Genomic DNA, 27,428 nt, shown 5'->3' on the forward strand with positions numbered 1-27,428 from the left:
CGTTTCCTACCAGCTGTTGAATTTCTTAGATGTGCTGCTTTTTGAAACATACGAGACTTAATTTTGTTACACAGGATCTATTTAAGTGATTCCCTGAATCTACCAGCTGAGACATTAATTAGGCCAGGGTGAGTCTAGTGAAACTGAACCTAAACAAGTTGATCAGTTCAAGATTTTAAAAGGAGTTTGCATTTGGTTTGTCCTTTTAATAAAATCATTTGAAAACTGCATTTTGTAGTTACCAAAGTTAAACAAAAATGTTTCAGAATTACCTTCTGAAACACTTAAGTGTGACAAAAAACAAAACAAAAATCTTTAAGAGGGCAACACTTTCTTTTACAAAGCCTTTTGATCAGGGACTGAGATAGTGAAACTGCCAAGTATATCTTTACATATAAAAAAGTTATGGAAACAGTAAGTACATTTTAGTTATATGGTACCTTTCTCAGACAGCAGTCATAAATGCCTCACAAACAGTAAATGGAAAAAAACCCAACAAAACAGTAAAAGCAAAAAACAAACAAAAAAACCAATAAGACACATTTAAGAAGTACATCATAACAACAGAATTGGCATGGCAGCCCACATACCAGTGTGGCAAGAATCCTTGCGCATGTAAAAGAAGCTAAAGTGTCACCCACGTATTTAAGAAAGTGAGGCAAAAAAAGAGTGAAAATGTGTCTTTTTTAACCACTATTAAACATGACAACTTTACTCCAATTAAAGAGTAGGATCAAATTTTTCATATATCTATTTTATATTTCCTTTGTGAAAAGTTTATGTGCTGAACTTCTACTGGAAAAAACGTAACCTCATTTTGGTGTCGTGCAGTTCCAGTGAGAGGCGTGCGTGTGCTTGTGTCAGTTCGCCGCTAGGGGGAGCAGCTCTAACAGCGTGCCCTGTCGCCTCGGACGCGGTGAAGCAACAACAGAGGCAGGCGGAGGTAACGTGACTACACGTTGCCGTTGGTGAGTTCCCCCCATTATGGCGGAAGGGCAAGCCGTGCGGATGGGCCGTCTCTCCCTCTCCGATGCTTGTTTTGTGTCTTGAGGGAGGGGTTTTAGTTTTGTTTTTCAAAAATCTTCGCGACGGCCAGATTTCTTCCCACATAGACTGTTCTCGTGGTTTTCGGCGAAGTCATGGCGGACCGCGGCGTGGATCTGTCCGCCCTGCCGAAGGAGGTTCGAGACCAGTTGGCGGAGTTGGACCTGGAGCTGTCTGAAGGTAAAGGAAGGGAGGGTTGGAGGCAGATGGAGGATGCTTTAAGTGATTTTCCAGATAGCATCGTGTGTCTCCTACCTCTCGGTGTCTGCCGGCTTTAATTAAAACACCACTTCTTCTTCTTCTTCACCTGCTCTACTTTTCTCTATGGTAAATTGAATGGGAGCACACGGGAGGCGTTCAGGCTTAGCTGGTTTAGAGCTAATACAGGATGTGGGGTCTACGAGCTAGCAGAGCATGACAAGCTGCATTGTGTCGGAGAAGACAGACTTTCTTCCATTTCTCCCCCTTTCTTCCATAATATCGTGAACCCAAACATGACTTCAGATATGTTTGTCAAAAGCAGTTGTCTTCCTTTGTGTATAAATGTCAAGGCCACAGCTCATTGTGTGTGGCTTGTCTGACCTACTGGGATAGCTACTGGGAAGGTCTGACTACCAGAGCTGGACTCTCTTGTCACCTTGGCTCCTCATGTTTTTTTTTTGTTTTTTTTTTTGTCTAATTCTTCTTCACCTGTGACCACATGTTCGTTCAGTTGAACGTCACACAAGCCCCTGACAGGGTGTGTTCCTGCACAGGTTTCCGCTTCAGACAAGTTTTATTGCTGTGTTACTGTGACTCACACTGATTACTGTTGACATATACTGACTACAGGCCTACAGTCATCATCTGCTGTGGTGTCACAGGAACAAAGAGACTGTTCGGAGTGCTGGAACACGTATGTAGTTATATTGGCGTGTGCAGGACCTAATTCATCTGTGTAAACCTGCCATTAAGAGAATTACAGGCTTATCCTCCTGTGCTGCTCATCTTTTCTCAATCTTGTGGTCAAATGACTGTACGGACATTTTGTAATTTGTTCTCTAGTGGAAGTGAATGGCTGATTTGTCTGTTTATTTTGATATCGCTGGATATTATCTATTTATTTATCCATCCAGTACATGGTTGAAGGGAGCCCTTCCCCCAGAGCAGCTGTGCAGCTTCCCTACAGAACCAATGACACACTGTTACACATCCCTGACAGAATCCCCTTTGCCCTGCTTCTTGTAACTGAGACTACGCGCATCCAAATAAGTCCAATCCTTCTGTACAGCGGTCGTCTAAATCCTTCATATTCATGATTCTATTTTGATTCCTAGTGGTGTGATAATTATATCTTTACTAATAGGGTATGTACTTGTTGACAGTATCAGGGCATGCTTTCAAAACCTCTAAAATTTTCTGTATTACAGTTATTACTGATAAACTTTGTATCAATAAAAGTTCTGAACTAAATGGATTGAGAACAAACCATTTGCTGCCCCTCTCCGCTCTGTTGCTACAAACTGCTGGTCAGCTGGCTGAAAGGAAAGCTGTGTTTTGGATTTTATTTATTTGAAAGAAATTGAGAAATTTGGCCACTTGGAAATATATCTTTTTTCTTAAAACTGCCTTGCAGTCATGGTGTAGTGTCAACCATTGTCTTGTTAAGGCTGTTCTAAAACTACAGCTGAAAACTACTTATTAAGTGTTTTCTATTTTTTTTTTGTGAGAATATATCAAAATAATACACATAACATTATTATTACTGTAGAAATTAATGTTTTGGTTTTATCTTTGTAGAAATAATAGTTGTTTTTAATGTTAAATAAAAGCAAATAGATCGTGTAATGAATATTTTGTAAATATTGTGTTACTGCAAAACTGATATTCTTACTCAAGGTTGAACCACAAGTGTCTGGTTCTTAATTACTAGTATTTTAGATATTCCATGACGACTCTCAGTTTTCTAATATATGATCCAAAGCTCTCTTTCAGTAATCCTTATAATAAACGGCTTACAAAGGGCAATGGTGCTTGTGTAAAAGACAGTGACTCTTAAAAATAAAAAAGAAAGATGGTTGTAGGATCTGGGTAGAACTGACTATTATTTCACAATGTTAAAATTTAGATTGTTTGACATCTTTGAGCCATTGATTCTGAAATTTTTTAACTTTTTCTTTCTGCGTTTGTGTCTGATGCTTCATAACCGTCTGAAATCGCATTCAAATTTTAGAGATCGTATAACTACAGATGCACCAATCACAGACTTTCTGGCCGACTTCTGCTCACTGGCTTTGAACATCTCTGATCAGACAATAAACGTTTATTTACTGACATTTACAGGAAATAGTTTCTACTGACTGCGTGAGTTGAAAATCAAACCATCTTAAAAACGAGCCAAAATGAGCAGATCTTTGTCTTTAGTTTTTGAGGATCTACAACTAGAGTACAATTCTTCACGTTGTGGTAAGAGAAATTGGTAAATAAAATCCAACTGAAAAGATGATTTTAGTTTTTATATTATTTAGCAGTAAACGAGTAACATTGTCTGACAATTTATTCTTTTAATTTCAAAAAGTAGTTGGTGTAGAACTCACTGGTGATTATGTTTTATTTGACGGTTAATAAAATCAATATATCAGATTTTATATTTAGCCTCCTATATTAGTATTTAGGGCAATTAGCACCATTAGCTTGGTTAACGTTGCTGCACTACATAAACATTTTTCCTTTCTCTTGCTTCATTTTTACACACTGATTCTGAAAATGGATAACAGTCATCTTCTCACAATAACAGCTTCCGCACCGATGAGTTTCAGTGTCGTCAATGTGACATGTTGAGTGATCAGATTTGTGGCTTTTGAGCAGGTGATCACTGACCAGAGACAGTCAGGCATAAAATTGTCTGATGATGGTCACCAAACAACAACAAAAAAAACCCACTTCTTTCTTTTTCTTTAGCAAAATACTTAATTCCTGTCTAATAATGGGGTATTATTGAGGTCCCTGAAATTTTAGATAATTAAGAAGTTCCTAATTAACTTCCTCTCTATTGTCTTTATTCTGTAAAAGTCGTCGGTATGTTTTCTGTAGCCTGGCTGTTTTGGTTTCAGTAGTCGTCTCGTCTCTATTTGCTCAAGAGAAGAAACATCTGTCAGTTTTTCCATTTGGCTTTGCTGTAGCTGTGTTTTACTGCCATCTTGTAGTCCCTGTTATGTGCAGAATATTGATATACACAAATGGCCATTTTGATATGGATTTTTGTTCTAGGGAGTGAAAGCTGACTGAGTTTTTAATCTGATCTACCACCATTTTAGGGCTTTTTTTGTTTTACATTCGTCTAGATGCATAATATGTAAAATCACGATGCTTTCATTTAAGTGGATAGAGCTCGTGGTTTTATAGCATCCGTTCTTAAAGCAAGCAATGAACAAACACAGAAGTGCAATGGTTATGGTAAAGGTGCTAAGCTTAATGCTTTAAGGCCGTAGCCCACAAACCCAATAAGAATGTTACACAATCTCTTCTTTATAAACGGCTCATGTCAAGTAAAGACTCAGCGATCAAGCTTTTCCTGGACGATGCTGAGATCTGGTTTTCTTTGAGGTCGGAAATACAGATTCCAATTTTGACACTATCCAGTTTATCTTTCTAAGGTTTAAGAGAGACAAAAGGAAAATAAATGCATGTTCCTTGATGGAGGTAGTAGTTTTGAATTCATCAGAAAATGAAGGAATTGTAAGATTATCTCCATGTCTGTAAGCTATATTTGCTTTTCACCAAACTCTGAAGGACATGCTGTTTGTTGATGGGGAGGGAAATATTAGTTTTGAAGCATTTTTTTTAAGCTATTGACATGTTGACCACTGATCAAATCAAATGATCAGATTCCAATCTGTGGTCGATCTATTCTCTGCTCTCTCTCCAGGGTCAGAGACAACTGTAGCAGTTTTGTGTATTATCTTCCTATTACACATCTGTCACTGCTGAGGGTGATGCTGGTTTATGTGCTGCAGAGCTGGCTGACCTTTAAGGTCGATGTGTTTTCCATGTTCAGTACGGACACAGTGATTACAGACATGCCACTGATGTTTATCTGTGATTCTGGTTTTAGATGTTTAGAAAATGAATCATCGACAATATGTAGCTGCAACACTAGATGATTAAAGTATATTATAGATGTCTCTAGTGACTACCCTTAATGAGACTGTTACTTTAATTATTAAGTTCTCTAAAGTAATGTTAATAATGTGACCATGTCCATTTTATCTGGTCAAAAATGTACATTATCATTTTTTTGTTATGAATATTTTTTTCCTGCCTGGAACTCTGCAGTAAAAGTTAACAAGATGGTGCAATGAACCATGAAAGCACCAGGCCAGGGATGTGTGCTTTGGGCAAGATAAACAACCAGTACACTTGCACCAATAATAACTTTGGCATACAGAGAGAGTAAGCACAGCAGAGTGAGGAGATGTGGTCTGGACATCATAGGAGGTCTCTCAGCAAGTCTAACTGGGGTCTAGCTCTACAACAAAGGAACCTGATAACCAGACTTATAAACCCTTAAAACAGTCCAGTTGATACATTAAGTATGTGAAATATTTAAGCTTTTCTTGATCTGGAGGTATAGCTCTTACCTGGTTCTAGGAAAGAAGAGGGTTTAGTTATTTTTTTATTTTTTATTTCTATAAACGATTTTCTTATTTTTTTTCGTGTCAGACAAAAAAGGAGTCTAATATTCTGAATTTTTGTCCAGGAGAAGAGTAGTGACACACATTACCGGCACACATTAACTCCTGTCAAACAAATGTTTCCCGGCAGGATTCACCAAACCGACTTGGCAATATTGAAATGAAGACTCTGTCTATGAGGTTGTTTTGAAACTGAAATTTTAATAATCGCAGCTGCACCGCTCTCTACCACGCACTGACCCTCATTGCTGTATTGTGAACTGAACCAAAACAAAGAGTTGAATATGAGAGTGAACTCTTGTCACCTGATTGATAATGTCACCTTCTATTCATGTTGAATTATTTTTATTTTATTTTAAATGTTCAAATTAATAATAAAACTAACAGGGGTTTTAAAAATGTTACTGGTGGATCTTCTTGAACCCAGCTCCGTGTTTTGAGAGGAGTAATGTTATGATTCAGAGTAAATTAATCTCCAGTTTGTTTGCTCTTGAAGTTTCCAGCTTTAAAGACAAAATGCTGTCCATTCATCAAGCTGCTTCTTATTCTTTAAAAGTTGTTGACATTTTCACATGTCAAACTTGTGACACTTTCTTGTGGGGAAGTTTTCTGCTGAAGCGTTTAACCTTGATGTTTGTCCAGTTAAACATAGCATTGTGGCTGTCACATGAGATATTTTCAAGTCTTTTCTTTCTTCTGGTGTAGAACTTCTGGTTCTCTTCACACGTTTGAAATTCAAAAGTTTGTTACTGCTGTGTTATGTTAGTTTAGGTTCACTGTACTTGTTTTTGTTTATTTTTGTTGGGGTCTGTCTACTCAGTCGTTTTCTATTACTGCTCTCATTCGGAGTAGTGTGCTTATGAAATGAATAATCATCTCGACAAGCTATGGTTGCTTCATATTTTAGTCTTTCCAGTAATGTAGCTGCAAGTATGTCTTCATCCTGTTGTCTTTTGTGGCTGGAAGCATGCTTCATGTCACTACCTGATGGGATTTTTCTTTATTTTTTTTGGTCCATTGCAAGCCTCCATCAGATCCAAGTGGAAATGCCTGTTCCTGCGTTGCTGGAATAGGAGCACAGGCCTGCCAAAATGGCCTCCTAAAAAACGGCTCAGCTTTGGTAGCCCCCTGTTGACTGTGGGGACACAATGAGAATCATTCAGCTGGACTCTGTTTCTCTGGCCAGAAGCTCTGCTGCCATTTAGGCAATTTTTTTGTTGAGCCCAGCCTTTTGTGTGCATGAAGGAATGAGCGGCCCCCGTACGAAGGGCATGGAGGGCAGAGCCTCTGATTATGACTGGAGAAGATGAGTTCTTCTGCTACACATGAAGTGACCCGCTTGCCAGGTTGATATCCACCGTCATCTAGAAAGTTTGTTGTGAAGAATTTAATGTTGCTGACCCGAGCAAAATTTTACAAGCACATGTTCTCTGATTACCTTTTCGTCTGTCTGTTATCACCTGATGGTGCTTGTTGGCAGGCTGCTGCAGAGTTTTAAAAGTCAAGCGTGGTGAGAGTGGCATCAGCTCGTTTTTAGCTTCTCCAAAAAGTTGTATTATATTTTCCCACGATAAGTCAACGCACCATAACTAAGCACTACCAGTGGAGTTTTCCTGCAGATGCTGTTATTGAAGAAGGCGCTGAGCTATTGTCAGTTTCATGAGGTTTAGTCTAAACTCTGGACAGTGAGCCTTTACAGATAAGATGATGGAGAATATTTCAACATTAGTGGGAAAACCTGTTTTTACTGAAGTAAAAAGAATCGAGAAACTTCCAAATTGGAAGAGAAGTCGTTGAAGAATATCATACTGGTTTGAAGACAGACTGCGCTTCTTATAAGTTACTCAGGGGTTTGAAAGTGGAAAGGCTAGCTTTAGGAGAGCAACATTTTATTTTATTTTTTTTAAAATAATTATATTTATTGGTTTTCAATGTTTTGACAAATAAACAAATACAATACAAGAACAAGAGAACAATCCAGCTCTTATAGTTACATACCTGTAAATATACATATGCATACACATACACACATATACATACATACACACACATACACACCAAAGAGAAAAGAAGGAAGGGAAAAAGAAAAAGGAAAAAAAAACAAAACAATGAAAGACAAATGGTCTACACCAGAACATTTCAGATGTTTACAATTCGGTCCTCCTCAAATTACAAATCCTCTCCAAAGAAGCACAGAAGTTTCAAATCCTACATAAGAAATAAAAGGTTCCCAAACTTTATGAAAGTTATCTTCTTTATCGTGCAGTTTGCTCGTTAAATAGTAAACTGCCATTGTCATATTATAAATATTGTCATACTATATTTAGCCATTGTGATTTACTTGGAGCTTTGTCAGAAATCCAATTCAGTACCACACATTTTCTTGCACAAAAAGTAAGCATTCTGTAGAGTTGACGCTGACATTTACCAGTAATGCCGGCGTCAGTTAAATCAAGTAGTAAATACAATGGATTGAATTGTGTGCAAACAGAGAAAATCTTATCTAATTCGCATTTTATTATAGGAGAGCAACATTTTAAAGAAGGGGGTATTTTGTTGCCAACGGTGATGATCGAGACACACTGAGAAACTAATTGATGACAGGTGTCAGACAATTTCCATCTTGATCCTACCTGATTAGTGTCCAATCAGTTGGGAGCTGGTAAATCTGATCTGTGTCTTCACACTGACTGGGTGTCACTGACTGTAAAACTGTTGAGTGGAAGTTGAAGAAAACTCAGTCTGCTATTTTAGTATGTTTGGGCTGTGTGAAATGAAGTCAGAGGAAGCATAAAAAGCTATTTAAAAGGGAACTAAAAGCCCCTACGACATGTTAACTCACATCTGTGGTGGAAGAAAGCGGGACTTTCAGCAGATAACAGTACAGCTCAACGTATAGCTGCAAAATAGTTTCAAAAAACCTCTTGGTTGTGGAACTGGATGGTTTTAGAAATGTCAGTGATCTTTAAAAAATCTTTGGGTTAAAGTACGAGTCTGTGTTCTCTAGATGATGCACATAAAAGGCTTAAATGTCATCTTTTTGTTTTAACATGACATTAAAACTCTTTATTCTCTCGCAGTAGGTGTGATGATGCTTCTGCTCCTAATTTGAATAGTTAATGACTGTCCATGGCAAGGACTCTTGAAAAATACGTTGAATTCTGTTCAATTATCTTCTAAAGTTGTTGCTCTTAAAAAGAAACCAGAGTCTGCTAAAATCGGTACCAGCAGCTCAGAGCTTTACAATAACCAGAGCTCCACAATCGGCCACAGTGGTCTGATCAGTGAATCTTCTTAATCAAGTTCACACTTATTTGGGAAATGCTTTAAAACCACAAAAAGACGCAACGACTTTGTTTTCCCACTGACAAAAGCGTAAATTAAATTTTCCCAGTTTTAGGTCAGTTAAGACCTATTTGCTAAACGGCAGAATAATAATTTCTTTTAAAAAAGTTGTACTTTAAATTCAGAAGTTTGCATATCCTTTGACAATGCTTTTTTTCTCTGTGCTCTACCTCTAGACAGTTGCGAAAGACCCAATTATGATTTTAGGCCTTTGTGACTTCTAATAGGTCACATAACATTAAGTTAAATTAAGACACACCTGTTGATGTGTTTTAAGGCAACGCCTCAAACACACCGCTCACATGTGTGACAACATAGGAGAAAAAAAACAATCTCTCAAGGTATCAGGAAGAGAACGGTCTGGTTGATCCATGGGAACAGTTCTTAAATGTCTGAAAGGGCTACTACGTTCATCTGCTCACACAACTGTATGTGCAAATACAAAAACTATTAAAATGTAGAAAATGGGCTCTACAGTATGTCTCAGTGATAAACATGCTTTCTTTCAAAATCTGTGAACAAATCTCAGAACACTTGCTGAAGCAGGTAAAACGTTTTTATTCACAATGAAAGAGGTCCTCTACCAACATTTGCTGAAAGGCCACTCAGAGAGGAAGAAGCCAATACTCTAAAATACTGTTACACTGTTCAAATTCAGTCCAGTGCAAAGACATTAGCTATTTACGGCAAGAGGTGCGTACAGAAGCCACAGATGTTTCTCATGTAAGCATCACTTTAATAAATTTTTATTAAAGTAGAAATAAAAGTTACCAAAAAAAAAAAAAACTTGTAAAATGCTAATAAGTACAAAGTACTTCATTCTACAGGTTAATTTATCTTTATCTTTGAATAGAATAGAAAAGAAAGGACCTACAGTACAGACCAAAAGTTTGGACACACCTTCTAATTCAATGGGTTTTCTTTATTTTCATGACTATTTGTAAGGCAAGAAATCCCACTTATTAACCTGACAGGACACACCTATGAAGTGAAAACCATTTCAGGTGACTACCTTTAGAAACTTACCAAGAAAATGCAGAGTGTGTTCAAAGCAGTAATCACAGCAAAAGGTTGCTACTTTGAAGAAACTAGAATATAAAGGGTATTTTCAGTTGTTTTACACTTTTTTGTTTAGTGCATATTTCCACATGTGTTATTCATAGTTTTGAAGCCTTCAGTGTGAATCTACAATGTCAATAGTCATGAAAATAAAGGAAACTCATTGAATTAAAAGGTGTGTCCAAACCTTTGGTCTGTACTGTATATTTTTTCGGAGTGGGGAAGTTCAACCAGCAGTGAAGTGACAGGCAAGCTGAAGCATGTAGTGTCACACAGAGGAAAAAATATAAAACCAGAAAGCAAGGAACTCTACAGAGAAGGCAGACATACAACAAGAGAAGAGTGAAAAAAGATGTGATCATATGGATAAAATGTAGAATTATGTTACTTTGAATGATGATCCTAAAGATCCTAAAGGAGAAACTTTAGTCTGATTTATTGTGACTTTGTGTTCTGGTTTGTGCTTGTTTTCATCTGATCCACTTGTGGAGGATGGCTGTCCTCATGACTGCCACTTGATTTATTTTGAGGCCCTCGCTCTGATGCAGCAGAAGTAGGGTGTGTGCCATTGTGTATTAGGGAAAGACTCAGTAGAGCATGACGGCACCGATATGGACCCAGTTCACATCAGCCATCTATTTTCTTGACCTCACCTGCCAGTGGCAGCGAATCGGACAAAACCAGACGACAGCTAGTTTTTATTAGACAAAGACCCTCTTTTGAGACAGATTGGAGCCACAAGATCTTGCTACTTCCTAAAACTTAAGTGTGTGTAACGCAGAGTTATAGTTTTACATGTGGAAGTTTTGGACCGTCGCAACAAAAGAGGAACGTGAGTCATACAAAGACTGAGATATCTTCACAGCTTTTGATTTATAGTCTGATACAGCAAGATTTTCTGCACTCAAGTTCAAACTTCATGTGTACTACAGGACTGTTCTGTTACACCAAACATATTTATTTACATTAAACAATAATTGTGCACCAGACAAGACACCTATACACTTAACAAATGGCGAAAATTAGACAATGTTTGCGATGAGCCACTTTTATAATGATAACAGAGAGAATAATGTACCAAACAGATCGGTGGAAACGAGGCATTTCAGTTCACCGACTGATTATCTGACATAATCAGTCAGACAATTTTTGATCAAACTGAAGTCACTCACAGTTATAAGGAGAAACGGCGGTAAACCAAAACGCCTCAACATGAGCATTTTGTAACCGATGATTATGAAGAAGTATGCAGAGCAATAAAAAAAGATTTATTGATGTGTGGAACTTGGAGCATTTCTTCATTATTTCACTCTGCAGGTGAGTGTTGTATTGTTTCTTATTGGTCTCTGTTTTCACCTGCAGGTATCCTGATAGATGTTGTAAGTTTGTGCGTCTGTTGGGTTTGAGCGAACCACTATGTGGGTCTGAATAAAGCAAATAAATAAATAAATGGGTTTCCTTGAAGCTTGGTAGGCAGAGCCTTTGGGGCTGGCAGATGGCTGGGTACCCTTGGCAGGAGCCTTTTGTTATGTATATTTGTGCATTTACAGTATGTTTGCACATGCAAGTGTGTGTCCATCTGACATGATGCTGGTTCTGTGAATAGTTAATGATAGCTGCAGTCCCTTTTCGATCTCCAGGCCATTGATGGGGTGAATTATTCACACGCGCTCATTAAATACGAGGACACACTCACAAAGGGCGGATAGTGTGTGACTTTTTGATGTTCCCCAAGTCGAGGCATGCAGGAAAACTCTACCCTCCATCTTTTTAATATTTACTAGACAATGTATTGACGCTCCCTTATTAGCTCTTTGATACTTTCTGTTGTGTGATGTAATTTTTTACAGATGCTGAACTTGTTGAGCCAGCTCACATGGGAGCCGGCTCTAACAGGGCTGGTTATTCTGACAAACAATCAGAAAGTTTCAGTAATTAATAATTTTGTCTTATGTTGTTTATAATTCTGTATTAATATTGTAGTTTAACAAGGCATGTTTTTTTTTTTTACACTGTTTTAAGTGCTACATATTATTGCTGCAACAGACAACTCAGATTATGTTGTAAGTTATTCTGATGATTAATAGATTTATCAGATAAGAAAGTTTATTAGATAACATTACATTTTTCATTTAAGTTTTTTTATGCAATTTTGGAACTACATTAAATAATTATTTCTTTAAATAGGAAAATAAAGATTTTATCTAAAATGCAATATGGCATTTCTTTAGTGTATGCTTGATCATTTGTAGCAAATGATTTAGCATAGATGTATACATTATATATATATATATATATATTTTAAAGTTTTTACTTAATTCTCTTAATGTCATTCTTTTGGCCTTTTTTGAGTGTATATTCCTTTTTATGATAATTCAATTACTCAAGTTAGTTGAAGATTATTCCAATAATCAATTTTTTAATTAATCCGATGAATTGTTTCAGCCCTACTAAATATAAGGGTTGGGCATTTTTTGATACTGTTTTATAAACTGTTACTTTCCACCTAAATAAACTTGGCAACTAATTTGTGCTATTTTCCTAATAGATCAACAATCTATCATTAGATTATAGGCTCAGCACACAAATATTTTATTTCTGTAGAACAAAGTGATCTTCATTAATAAATAAACAATCAACAAACAACTTATTACTGTTGTTATGTTACACAACCAGAGACCAACCTGACAGTAGATTGACCTAATCATGTCTTGAGCAGAGAGTCACAGACATAATAAGTTATTACTCAGCTCCAGGATTAATGTTTTTGTATGCTGAGAAAGTCTGACATGGTTCTTGGAAGTCATGAAAAACTGAAGTGCTCTGATGAGGGACTTGCGCTCCGAAGCATCCACTCTCACTAAGTGTTCTCAAAGCCTGACCAGCTTTGACTAGAGGCTCACGTTACATTACCACTGATGGGATATCTGGCTGACTTCTGTGTCACAAGTCAAAGTTTCCAAGGAAGGACATGTTTACAGTTCAGGCATGTCTAGTACCCTGTGTCGTCGTAGGTCCATGACTCACTGCTTTTAGGCGTGTTCTCGTCTCCGGGGCATCGCCATCGAGCAAGGAGTGAAAGAACCTGTTTTAGGCTCAGAGTTTTGGAGGTAGATGTAAATGGTGACTCATGACAGGAAAGATCAAGCGTGGATATTCCAGGCATCAGACCCAAACTCTGGGCTTGCACAACATTCACCAGCTTTCACCATATTTCGTCAGCATCTGATCCGTATCTCTTTGGCCTGGACGTAAACAAAGAAAGCATGGTTTTTAATTCACGTCAACGTAGTGCATTAAGCAGCGGTTCTCCAATTTATTAGTGTCTATAGCTGCTGTCCAGCGGGGGCCATGTGACTGCTAAAGCTCAAGAATGCCCTTGTGAATATAAATAGATCTTCACGGCGAGACGGATTTGCTTTCATGCCTGAGGAGGAGAAATGAAGCTTTTTATTTGACACAAAAGCTTCAACCTGATTGTGCTGAAAATTGTGCTTTCTAAAGTCTGAAGGAGTCCAGTGTGATCGTGTGTCGTTCTTTCTGAAAGCATTTCATGGTTAGTAGAAGGAAATCCTTGGTAAATGCGCCTTTCACTGACCTGTTGGATGGTTGATTGCTGCTGTGTAAATGTACTAGAACTGCACCGATCAGAATTTTGTGGCCATTATTTGTTTGTTTTCTCAAGCTTTGACCAGCTGAAACCTTCGGTAGTCTTATATCCTGTTTGAGGGTTGTGTTAAATGAAAGGCATTTTTGAAGAAAGTGGATTTCATTAGAGTTAGAGGTGCACTTAGAGTTATGAATCAGTTAAAGACGTATGTTTGCTATAAATGTTGACATATACAGTGGAGTCCTACCTATGTTCTGTGGAATGCAACAATAAATTCTTGATAGAAAATCTGTCTATTCATGGATTTTTAAAATATTTTTAGTAGAACATAAAACACTTGCTTCTTGGTGGTTTGGATAAGTCGCATATCAAAAGATTTTTGCAGATTAGACTTTGTGAGGGGAGTCTGTTTTGGTTTGTGTTTGGAGACGGACTCTGTTGTGTTATTGTGCAGGAGGAGGGGCTCGCCCAGGGCAGCATTCATGCAAGGACCACCACTGGTTAAAATACCTCGTCTTGACAGAAGCTGCTCTTCTATGGCCAGCAGTCAGACTATCATACACCTGAGAAGCTTGTTATAAGCGTGCTAATTTTCTTCAGTGTCAGACCAGTTTGGTCATGCGATTGTTTTCTTTTTCCGCAAGTTTTAACTTTTATATTTTTGTGTTAGCAAATTAGGGCAAATTCAAAGTATCGTTTCCTCGCTGTTAAAATATTTACCAGAGATGGTTGGTTGAAGGTTTAAAAGCTTGTCTATGAAAAAAATTAACCAGGGACATTTATCTACTTATTATCTCTATGTTTTATTAGTTTTAACGTAATGCAGCCATTAAAACTCTGCTCGTAAAAACCGTGGATAAATGTGACGGTCATAAATCCTGTCACTGACTCTGACACACTGACTCTGTCTCCCACATGGCCTCCTCAGCCGATCATCCGCAGATGAAAGTTCAGGCCTTTTAAGTGGGTGTGAGGAACATGAGGCATTTTCTCAGCAGTGGCCCAGTTTCTATATATGAAAAGTGAGGCACGGGTCACAGAAAGAGCTGATAGGGAAACGCAGATCATGGGTCAAGCAGTGCTGTTAATGTACCAGCAAACTTTCAAAAAGGTCAGCTGCTTTCTTTGTCAACTGCTCATCTGGCTGTTTTTAAAACAATTTTATTTATGTTTTTTGCTTAGCTTTTCACATTGGACGATTGCCTTCCTTTTTAAATCGTCCCTTCCTAAATCTGCGTCAAACCCTGAGACTTATGAAGCATTCCCAGTGCTTAGAAATTCTCAGGAAACCCCTTCAATGAGCTGATGTGTATCTTGGCCTTTCAGACCACATTGTGCTGGAGCTTGGCTTGTAGTCGTAGTCCCCAGAGAAACAGGTAAAGACAAAGCCCAAACAAAGTCAAATATGAGAGAGACTGAATGAGCGGGGCTTCAGTTTAATTCCTACAGTTTTTATGCAGATCTCTTAGTTGTTTTTAGTAAATGCATCAAGTCAGCAATTGAATTCCTTTGGCAGAGTTTGCTGCAGTTCCTCTTAAAGTGGGTCTTACTCATTTCCTGGAGATGAGCTAAAATTGGTTGTTTATCTGTGTACCCGTAGACCGTGTTGTTACAACCCCGACATGCATTTCATGATGGGTTGTGTTAGCAACTTGCCTCAACGAGTAGCGCCATAATATCAGTGCACATTATTTTTCACACCCTTACATTAGTAGCAGGGCCAAACTCCAAAGGAGGGTTGTGTCGTGCCTGAAATACGCCCACAGGCACTGACGAGACTCTGGCAGTTATGCAGTTATTAAAATGACTTTGCTCCGCCACCGTGGCGAAACAGTCGTCTGAATTTAAAAGCACAAGAAGATCAATTGAATCCTCGTCTTGGCTCAGCGTGGAAAAAAAAAAAAAAAAGAACACAATAATGCATGATTTCATTTTCTCTGGCAGAATATGTTTGGTCTTGGTTTCAACACCTCAGCCCTTACCAGACCACCCAGTCACAGGCCGGCTGCTCCCATGCACGGACAGTCGTTGGGGCATGATGCTCAAAGCTACATTACAAGTTTCATTGTTCATGTTTAGTCAGAGTACTTTCAATTACATACAATCAGGTCTGTAGCTGTGGTTAAAATCATCAGACATAAGACAATGACTTGCTTGTACAGTTGACCATGTGCGTGTCCGCTGACCTAAGCTTCTTTGGGTATCTTTACCGCATAACACACTGATGGATTCTAGTGACTGTGGACTTAATAGAATATTTTATTACGCTTCCCATATGTTTATATTGTGTGCCCTCTCAGTGCCCTTTGAGAGTGGGAACATCTGTAGTTAAAATGTTGGCAGTCCTAAAATAAAATCTCAGCTGTAATAGGTTGGGGCAGGCTTTTTTTTTTTTAAATCACTTGTGCTGCATGCAAAAAAAACACAAAAACCATCCGTTATTTTTAGACGATGTGATTTTAAATGATTTTTAGATTTGAATACCAGCCTATCTAGACACCTTCACCTCCATGTTGTTTTTCTGATTTCTCAATTTAGTCCTTTATTTTTCAGCACATTTCTTTGATATTACGCCTTTACAGCCATAAATTGCTTGCAGCTTATGGTTCCCACACGGATGACAGGCTGTTTAATGAGTGTTAGTGGTGGTGGATAGGTTGAGGTCAGCAATGAGCTGACCATGAGCTGTCTGCAGAGGGTACATGTAGGCTTTAAGGTTTGCAGTGTCAGCTTTAGACTCGGTACTTAAGTGTTTCTCATAGGCTAGTCATGGCCTGTTATGACTTATTAAATTGATTTAGTCAGTCAGCTGCCAGGGTAACATGATTCCTTTTACATTAGTGCCTACTTTCGACTCAAAAGCAATTAGGCACAATATAGGAGCATCATTTATCCATAGTATGTCAAAGCTAATCCAGAAATGTATAGTTTGATGTACACTTGCTGTCTACGTTTGTGTCTGTATCAGCAGAAAACCGCTGTAACGTTCCAGTTGACAGATGGGGCTCGGTGATCCTTGGGTCATGTTTGCCACATTATTCTGACCTCTGTTTAGTTTCAATACTTGCTGTGCTGAAATCTGAAGCCCCTTAATTCACACTCAGCACTCAATACTATGTGGTTACTTGGCAATGCTGAAATACTGGTTTGTTGAGCACTTTGGATGCAAGTGTGTCTAAATAAAACAATAGATAAAATTACGACAGCATATATTGATTTTTTTTTTGGACATTAATAGTTGTATTATACCTTGGTGGCACAGCTTGACATCTTTATTGATCTTCTACACAAGAAGTCTTTACGTTTTGCCACTATTTTTCATTCATCAAATACTTGAAACTCCTTGTATTGATTGAGTAAATAATAGTTTTTGTTCTGGTTCATTTGCAAAGCAAAGGAGAGGAAATGAAAGGAAACGGAAATGTAATTCCTCTGAGACCAAACTTCTTTTGAGTCAAACCGTTGTCTTAACTGTATTTTTGGGTCATGTGGTTGGTCACAGCACCAAGGCTACTGGACATTCCCTGTTGCTCACAAAAACGATGATTTTTTTTCTCCAGGGAAACGATTGTGATTGTGAAAAACTCAATATATTATAAGTATAGTAGAAAATACAGTTGCTTCTCTGTTTACTGGTGTCTCTGTGGGATCTGGTTTTGGTTGATCTTTTGGGTGATCATTCAAGAATAATAGACAATGTTAAATTCACAGACGGTGAATGATTTATTCCTTAAGGGAAGAAGGCATACTTATTTGAATTTGGACTGGTGTCAGTGGGTGAGAGGCGGGACAGGACAGGCCATACCAGAAACTAAAGCATTTTTTCACGATTTTTGGAAGCTACAGCGGTCTGGTTTGGTTGCTGGTTTGGGGTAGTTTAATGCTAATATTTTGTAAATGGTAAATGGACTGAACTTATATAACGCTTTTCCAGTCATTTTGACCACTCAAAGCGCTTTACACTAGAGTCACATTCACCCATTCACACTCACAATCGCGCACACATTTGTACACCAATACGCAGATCGGTACGCAATTTGGGGTTAAGTGCCTTGCCCAGCTGGAATCGAACCTACAACCTTCCGATTGCAAGAGGACTACACTACCCCCACAGCCACAGTCTCCCCACTCTGTGGCTGTGTCAAAAATAGTATAAAACCTCCAGGGAGAATCTGATTGTAGGAAAAGTATAGAACTTTGAAATGATATAGAAAGTCTGCTAAAAGGACAAACTCGTGTTTGCTAAATCCCTGTGGGAGTCATGTCGTGCCTTAGGGCAGAAGAAAACCTCCGACTGCTCACAGCCGACTTCGACGCTGACGTCAGCTGTCTGATTGTGTTTGATCTTCTTATCGCTTTTCAACAAGCTTAATTTATCTGTATAAAACAGGTCATCGCTCTAATGGCTGAACAACCGGTTTGTTATTGTTTTCAGACAAAGCGACCCACTTTTGAGTTAAAATAGCGTAACAATACATGCAGTACAGTAGCATTAAGGGGCAAATTAAACAGATAACATAGATCCTGAGATTGGTAGCTTAGTGGAGAGAAACCGCCTTTTGTTTTTTTTTCTGTTCTTTAAGCGTCCCCATGCCGTTATAATTTACTGCACTCACAAACCGATGTCAGAACAGCGGGTAATAAATAGATCTAATGGAGGAAGTCTGCACTCAACAGAAAGTTAATACGGTAAAAGTTTTGAAACGACATTAATTTTATTTCTTTGCCAATACCAGCTTTCAGGATGCTGTCAGTCGAGTCTCAGTGAGCCACAGCTGCCCAGAAAGGTTATGCATACTTCTGAGTGGATCTAATCTCTTTTTTTTCTATCTTCGCAGAACACAATTGAGCTCAAGTGTTTATGTCCCGTACAGGAAAGTGTGATTTTTTTTTTTACAGTATAAAACAATTAGGTGCTCTCCTCAGGCAGGGTGTTTATGTACATGTGGGTGTTTCTGTTCATGTTTTTTTTTTTTTTTGTGGTTAACATTTACAGAGTTGAGGAAATTCTGCATTTCGCAGGCTTTGATGTCACTAGAGTCGAATGCTGTGTATTTCCCACCATTGGTTTGCACCACTAGCAGCCCTTTAGCAGTTTTGTTCTGCTACTCGTCACACCCTATGCTACGTCCTTTCATGCTGCCTGCAACCTATTTGGAGCTGTGTGACACATTGTATAATGACAAGTGTTAAACATCCTTGAAAGTAAAATAAAAAACAAAAAAACTTTTACTATTTTTAAAACTAGTTCAGTCAGAAGTTCTAACTCAAGCTGCTGTCAAATATGTTTGATTGTGATATGCTGCAGTTTTAGAAATATATATTTTTCTATTTACCCACTGAAAGAGAAATCCCTATTGTTTTCTGCATCATTCATCACTGTGATTAATGGCTCTTCACTGTATTTTTGCCACTGCAACTTTGTCAGTGATCTGTCGAAACCTCCCTTGGAGCAACCGAAGTCGAACGCAGTCCAGTCTCAGATGGAAAGTCTGCCAGGGGAACTGAAACTCCCCCAGTTCTGTTCTCAGATGGCCTGCAGATTTCCACAGCCGTCCAGAGATTACTTCATCCTCCCTGTCTGAATGAGAACCCCCACATGAACTTGTCCGTTCCCAGATGAATTGTTGGCTGGGGTTTGGAGTTGGAAACGGAGGACATGGGGGTGGGAAGTCTATGAACAACTGTTTGAATCATCGTTCAGATATGGACATCACCACCCACCGCACCCCCCTCAGCCTTCCTCTGAGGAAAAACATGATGGTTTTAAAGCTGGGGTCTAACTAAGAAAAAGCCTGTACTCTTAAAACTATAAACTTTTGACTGTGCCTTTGCAGAAGTGTTTATACGTTTTCAAACCCCCCGCCCTACATTGTATCAGGTCATTGGGATTTTTATGTTACTAGCAGAAACTAGTGTATAATTATGAAGTGCACAAAAAAAGATGTCTGGTTTTTAATATTAGAAAAATACATTTGAAATGTGTGGCCCTAGTTACTCGTATACTCATCGATAAATCCAGTCCAAACATTTGTCTAAACAGTTCAAATGTTTGGACTGTTTAAATCCAGCTGTTCTGTAAAGACTTCAGTGGTTTCTTAGAGAGAGTTAGAGAACAAACAGCGTTATGACGACACAAGAGAATTAGCCCACAGGAAAACCTTTAGTCAGGTTGATACTCCATAAACCTGGCTTTTATGGAAAAATGGAAAGAAGAAAGCGATGAGCTAAAATGTGATGTGATCAAAATGAAACTTTTTTTTGTCTACATTTAAAGGGCAGTGTGTGGAGGAGAACTTACTCTGCACATCAATCTGACACTCCATGAAACATGGAGGCGGCATTATGCTGTGGGCGTGTTTCCTCCAGTAGTTAATGTAGGGCAGGGTTAGAGAAGACTTATGAAGGGTTGAAGGTTCACCTTCCAGCTGGACGCAGACTCAATATGTACAGCCAAAGCTGCAGTGGGACATTTGAGGTAAACGCATATTCATGTTTTAGGAATGGCTCAGCTGAAGTCCAGATCCAAATACCAATAAGGCTCTGCTTAAGCAGTTTTTTCTAGAAGAAGAAATTGGTTAAAATGTCAGTCTCCATAAAATACCCCCAAAAGTCTTGTTAATTGAATTTTTACAAAAGGTGGTGAACGACATTGTTTCCTAGAAGTTTCGTTGGAATTCCAATGCACACCGCACATTTCAGATTTCATTAGATTTAAACCATTTATTGGTTCTTCTATCAATTTACAACTTTGTGTTTGTCTGTTGGATAAAATCCCAGTAATACTGCTTAAAGCTTATGATTGTAGCTTGTGCAAAAAACGCTCCAGGGATATGAAATGTTTTCATATTTTTAGCCAGATCCAAACTATAATACCAAAACACAAGGTTACATAATTCAACAAAAATGTGAATGAACACAGTTGTAGATCCTGTTGCTCATAAGAAAAATGCTCTTTAATGTATAACCAATCACTGTAAATATTTTCTAGCTGCTTACATATTCTTTAACTAACGACCAGGTGTCATTAAATGGTCTTTGTGTCAGAATCAGTCATTTGCATTTCCTGTTAAGTGCTGTTTAGCCATGTTCTCAGCACAGCCTGTCCATTGTTTCTGTGTTTCTGCTCAGAGTCTCTATAAATAAGATCCTGTGGGTGACGTTAGTTCCTCCTCTCTCAGCCCTGTGTTTATGTGTGTATTTATATGTAAATGTGCATTCTGTGGCTGTTTGCGCGTTTTGTTTCTCTTTTATTTTCACACATATCTCTCCGCTTTTTGTCATATTGTGGCAGAAGGTGTTATTAGTGTTTAGCATCCGTCTCTCCTGTGTAACAGTCCATAAATACAAACACCTTTGAGGAAGCAGAGGTATTGCTGGAGGGCAGCGGGCTGTTCAGAGCTCTGCAGGGTTTGAAAACGGTCCAGCGCTGAACGGTTGGACCTTAAACATATCTCTCCATTAATATTTTGATCCATGTCGCGTAAGATGTACGGATAATATTAGTTTTTTGTTAGAAAAGCCTCACGCTATAGTGGACGATGGAATCTAAAGACGAGTCTTATTTTTCACAAAGAAAGGGAGCCTCCGTTTATTACTCATTCATAATCCAGGCAGTTGGTTCTGTTAAAGGTTGCAGTGTGTGTTCGTGTAGCGTTATGTGGTGCAAGACACCTGTCAAATGAATGCGTGTGTGCGCGTGCAGACAGCGGAACTGATTCAGTGAGTCAAGAGGAAATTGTGGGTGGCAGTCATGTCACTTGCTAATCTGCTGCCTTTAATTACACAGCGCTCTGGGTCGGTTGGATAAATGCTTATATATGTAAATAAAGGGAAACGTATAGACATGTATTAATGGTAATCAAAAATCCCCAAATCGCATTTGATCTTCTCCAGTAGGAAAAAAAACCTAATAATCTAATATAGCATCAGTAAGTGTATAGAGCTAGTCAGAAATTGAATTACAGCACAACATGGGCATGAATCTTATTATTTTTAGGCTTTGAAATGACATATAAGAAAATTTTTTCTTCAGTATCATAAGATGACACGGCCAGGAAAATACAAAATCTACAATGAAAAGTAAACAATGGGTTTAAATTTATAATGGGCTTTTTGCCCCCGAACAATGGAAAACGCCCACTTACGCATGTTGAAAAATGATAATTATATATTTTTCAGCGTGTGTTGAAAAATATGTTTACAGTCAGAATAGAGACTGAGTGTTTTTGACCCCAAAGAAGAGAAGTATGTTTGGAGTAGTTTTAATTTAAAAACGCTGAACAAACTGTCAAGCATAGCGGTGGCAGCATCATACTGTGGGCCTGATTTCGTTGTCAGTGGCACTGGAATAATGAATAACAGGAGCTACCTGAAAACGATGTATCTATTTAAATTTGTATCTGTAATTTTGTCCCATGTGGATCAAAATATAGAACAAACAACAAATTTTCCACCGGATTCTTGTATTTCACCCAGCAGTAGGCATTATTAAAATCCAAACCTGAAAATGAGTAAAATTCATTGTTCCTGCCAACTCGGATGCATTGAACAGATACATTTACAAGTTCCAAAGTTTTCAGATTTTTACATGGGTAAAAAAAAGGTAAACATTTAAAAAGCAGAATTTTTTTGTCTTTCAAAGTATTTTTATTTTGTCCTATTTTATTAATCACTTAGTGGGATGGCGAAAGCTTTTACTCAACAAATGTATTCTCTCAAGGAAACCCTTGTGTTTTAGGAAGCATTTTTAAACAAAGTCCAGGTTGTAACGGTCCAGCTCTCATATGTCATAACAGGCAGAACAGTCTGTCATCAGATACCCCACATTATTGAAATTGTGCTAGATTCCCTTTACAACTTTCAGATATTTTTTTTTTCTTCACTTTCGAGTTGGAAAGACAGACACCCATGATTCTACATGAGATGACTTCATGTAGTATCGACATCCTTAACAGAGGAGTTGAAAACCTATGACTCAGTGCCTTCTTGTTCATTTCACATGAATGTGAGAGCGCTAGAGGGCTAGTCAGCTGATTTCTAATGTATCGCTCCCACATCAGTCTTCTGCTCTCTAATGTGCTTTGCTACCATTGATCTGATTTGTGTATATGTGGAGAAAGTGAGCGTCAACTTTCCATTCCAGACTCTCTTGTCTGCTTTTTTCCCCAGGATATTAGGTCACATTAGAGGAGCTGCTGGCTATGAACCGGATTGGAAAAAACACCAAATATTTTCTGCAAACTATTACTGATAACCATCTGAGAAATATTTTGAAAGTATTTTATGTATTGATAATAAATAGTTCTGCATGTGCAGTGATTTGTTACTCATTGTTTCATACAGTGCTAAAATCACTAAGTTAATTTAAAGTCATGTTTTATTGGGGTTTTTATGAAACATTGCTGCACAAAGTAAGGGAAATATGTCTGTATTGGTTAAAGGCAAAAATAAACCACAGATAGTAAGAGATCTATTCAGGTACTGTGGAAAAAATCCATCTCAACACCAAGGTTTTAGGGAAAAGTTGCCAACATCTGTTGTTTGGGTGTTGAAACAACTTATTGTTTCTTCATGATTTCACAAACCTTTTGTGAAGTCAAATGTAAAAAGTTCTAAAACTTTTTACACTCCATAATACTGCAGTTGTCCCCAAAAACATTTGCTTGCTTACCCTTTTTGCAGTTCAGGCTGTTCTTTGCGATGTGCATATTGTGTGCAGCAATAACAAGGTAATGATTAATAACCGATACATTGTATAGCTCCAATAGATGTCCTAAATGCACAAAGGAATGTTTATGTAAATCTTTCCCCACAGCACCTGTTAGACTTTATGACCTTCGCTGCTCCCAACAAACTGAATAAATTAACATCTCTGCCGCTATTTACACAGTTTTTATATCTCAAAAGTCAAAAGTATTTTGTGGGTTTTTTTTGTGCAAATATTCAAATGTCATACTTGGCATACCTGATTATGCTGTTGTTATTAACTCTGTCTTATGTTGTAAATTTGCCCTTACTATACAGTCTTACTTCATATTGTTGTTAACTTTTAGCTGGAGATGCTCATCAGATCTTTGTTAATGTCACTGTTAAAAGCCAGTGTTTATTTCCATCATGTTGCCGTTTGTGTGTTCTGGCACAGGAAGTGAAGGGGTTGGCCATGTTGTATTTGTTTGGGCATGCGGCAGTGAAGCAGTGCAGGATTGTGGGGTGTTTACCTAAAGCAGAGCAGCAAAGTCAGGAGTCGAAAGGCTAGGAAAATAATATTGGTAACTATCAGTTATGGGCCATAATGGCAATATCAATATCTCACATCAGTCCAGATTTTTACTGTTTCAGTGCTGATTTAGTCTTCAGAAATATTGATCCAAATTAGCGATGGACATTGATCGCTGGGTTTATAAAAAGAAAAAAAAAAAAAAAAACCTGAAATGGTGTTAGCTAGTTTTGTTTGCTGGTTTAACTGGGATCGATGCTGCATCTCTCCCCTCTGTGGCCTTGTATGGTCAGCTGTGAGCAGATCAGCCCTCTTTCTGAACTGGCCTCAGGTCAGAGGTCAGTAGCTGCAGTTGAAAAGAGGAGCCAGAGGTCACCGCTGTGCTGCCTCATACGAGCTCAGAAAGCATCACTGCACTGATCAGACATTTTTGAAGCCAGTTTGGTAGATAGATCGGTAGATGCACATACCAATCCACTGGATTCAGTTTTAGGCGGTATTCTTGTGATCGGGTCGGGAAAAAACGGTTTTCTTTTTATGAAATGCATCAAAACTAGACTAGACTTCTACCATATTTTTTGTCTTTAATTGCAACAACAACCAGCATATACCTTAATTCACTTTTTTGAGCTTTAATACATGAAATAATTTTGTTCTTTCATTTTTGCTGGATAAAAAAAACCCTAACCTGTATTGAGAGAATATTTCCCCTATGTCATAGTGCTTATGAAGAGGAAAATTAGAAATCTCTGTTGGCCAGGAAAAGCCTATTAACACATTTCCAGTTAACTATCTGGTCATTACATATGTGTATCTGAGAAATGTGACCCTCCACTACTAGTTTGGCTGGAATTGTTAAGCAGGGTCAGGCTGACATACTGACACACATCTGACACAGAAAAGGCTTGTACGCCACCATCCTTTTGCCCTGCATCAGCATTCATTCCTTTTGGTTTGTTGCACCTTTAACCTGTACCAGCTGCATACACACAGTCATGCACAACAGTTTTGCTGCAGCTTGGGGGAATTAGTTGGCCACCAAACGGGCTCTCTTGGCCAGTTGGCCGTCACCGTCAGCTCGGTGCTTTTCCAATCAGCACATTCCTCGTTCTCCAGACAGGCACAGGGAGACGGTTTTTGGCAGCGCGCTCAGTGGGTGGGGTAATGTTCATATCCTGTCCCCTGACCTCAGATTGCATACACGCACAGTTACTGTACTGTTTTGCTCATTCTCGCACTCAAAACACCACATTCTTACTCTTAACGCGCACAGCTTTTTCCTTCTGTTCGGAATCAGCTGTTACAGTCAGTCTTTCAGCCCAGAGTCCTTCAGTTTCCTTTATGCTCGCCGTCAGCTGCAGAGCCAGTGTGGCCGTGCCAATCCGTGCCTGTTGTTGTGCCCCACCAACAAAGACTCTCTTCTGTCAGCGTTAATGACTGTCCTCCCCCTGTCTTTCCATCTATCCCTCTTTTTTTTTTTCTCCCCCAATGATGTCGCTTGAGCTACAGATCTGGGCTTGGTTTGGCCCTCGTCTCGAACAACAGTGATGCCCCAGTCTGCTATGATCAATATGCTCTCTGAATGTGTTTGAACATGCAGCCAACCTCTATCCTGGTTAAAACTTTAGGAACCCACACTGTTGTTGGCATGTTTTCCTCCTGAGTGTGTGCACCCAAGGGTAAACACCAAACTGAATGCTGGCCTCCCTTTTTAAACTTTTTTTTTAAAGAGAATGACAAAGAGCCGAGCACTGAATTGCTCACTCCCTCTCTCTGAAACGGTCTGCCTTTTTTTCCCCCCCTCCACAACAGTCACTCCCTCTTCCTCTATTTCTTATGATTTCAATGTTGTGAAACTTTTAAGAGAGAATCTAAAGATACACACCTACCTCACACTGGGAATCTACGTATTCTGCTCAAGGAGCGTTCCCTTGATGATTTTGACGTTTCTCCACACAAATCCTGAACTCTTGTTCATAGTAACATGAAAACTTTGGGAATAAACACTGTGTGGGACTCTCCACAGAGCCCTGACAGATCCCACCTCCCTGCATTCTGTCTGCTGAACTCTGGCACTCTACACTCTTATTTTCTTTCCATTGTTGTTTCAAACACTCGAGGCTACATTTCTTTCCCCACCCGTGGCCCTTAGCATCTTTTTATCACCCACTCTCACACAAACTAGCTTTGACTTGGTAGATATGTGGTTCTGGAAAATGGTGAGAAAACTCTTTCCCCTCTCAGCAGGCTGGATGAGGGTCTCCAGCCATTGTGGAGTAGGTGTCAGAGGATTAGGACACCTTGTATAGTTAAAGACAAAAGGAGAACAGCAGTAAAGGGATTGGAGGATTGGCATTTTTTGTCAGTCCTAAAGTGGTTTGTGTTGGTTAACTGGGCAGGGCGTGTTTGCCTGCATGTTTGCTACACAAGCAAGCTGTGTGTTTTGGGGTACCAGAGCGGTGGACTCTGTCATGCTTCTGTTGCTGTCTACCAGATTGAGTCAGCTGTGGGAATCTTTCTCAGTCCAAGGCCGAATGAGGGAGGGGAGAAGAAAAGATAAATAACCAAATCGGTTTGTGATACTCCCTCACATGCTCTAATTTTGTGGCGGAGATGCACAATCGAGAAATTTCGGACGATATCCAAAGAAAGATTCACATAGAGGAATGGCATTATAAAACTTGGGGTCTCTTGTTTCAATTTTTAACTATTTATATTAGGAGCAAAGCCATGTTGTGTGTGTGAGAGAAACCAGTTGCTGCCGTATATTAAGACAAACTGGTTAGAGTTGTCATTTTAGGTCATCTTTAGCATGACTCGGTGGTAGCTTTGCATATTGTTCCTAATTAGTTAACTACCTTGTATGATGTCATTGTTTTTATGTTTTCCATTCAACTAAATACGTTGTCTTATATTAGCGATTAGCATGATTAGTGTTACTGAACATCAGTTTAAAACCTATTTCTGTTTAAAGACTCGAGAATGCAGACTCTTTCTTTACCTCTTGAGGTTTCCAAAAGGCTGCCAACAAATAAATGACCATTTAAGATCTGATGGCGATATTATTGATATCACTACAAAATTTGTTTCCCAATCATCTGGGGTGCCGGATTTTTTTTCTGTGATCCTTCACACCCAGGTTTGAGTCAGATGCAAGGTATTGCAAGGTAAAAGGTAAAAGGTATCACCATTGTATTCCCAACTTCTCCGACCACGTTAGCTGGATAGTTTAAATGGAAAACAGCATAATTTTGCTGTACTTTGAGTCTTGCCGTCTCTCCAACTGAAAGTCTAAGTTTACCAGCCAACATTTCGAAGTATTTTCTTGCATCTCTAAGAGCTGAAAACAGCTGACTTTGAGTCTTGGTAAAGAAGGGTGTTGTTATAAACATAACCAGGTAGGTCTTGGATTATTGGTTAAGATCAGATTTTGTCATTTCTCGTTCTGGGCCAATGTCACTTTCTCAATATTTAGGTT

The 27,428-nt window shown here is 38.7% G+C and overlaps 1 protein-coding gene across 2 annotated transcripts in view; it reads left to right on the forward strand.

Annotated features, from left to right (window-relative positions):
- Nucleotides 1-955: 955 nt before the first annotated feature.
- The window catches only part of dip2ba (disco-interacting protein 2 homolog Ba), a 51,091-nt gene continuing 24,618 nt past the window's right edge, over nt 956-27,428 (forward strand). For both annotated transcript variants that reach the window (XM_028045148.1, XM_028045236.1), the window contains exon 1: nt 956-1,224. In XM_028045148.1, coding sequence (XP_027900949.1) covers nt 1,140-1,224 — 85 coding nt within the window. In that variant the 5' untranslated portion in view covers nt 956-1,139. The remainder of the gene's footprint in view (nt 1,225-27,428) is intronic.

Source organism: Xiphophorus couchianus, chromosome 1 (assembly GCF_001444195.1).
Source record: "Xiphophorus couchianus chromosome 1, X_couchianus-1.0, whole genome shotgun sequence".
Taxonomy (NCBI): domain Eukaryota; kingdom Metazoa; phylum Chordata; class Actinopteri; order Cyprinodontiformes; family Poeciliidae; genus Xiphophorus; species Xiphophorus couchianus.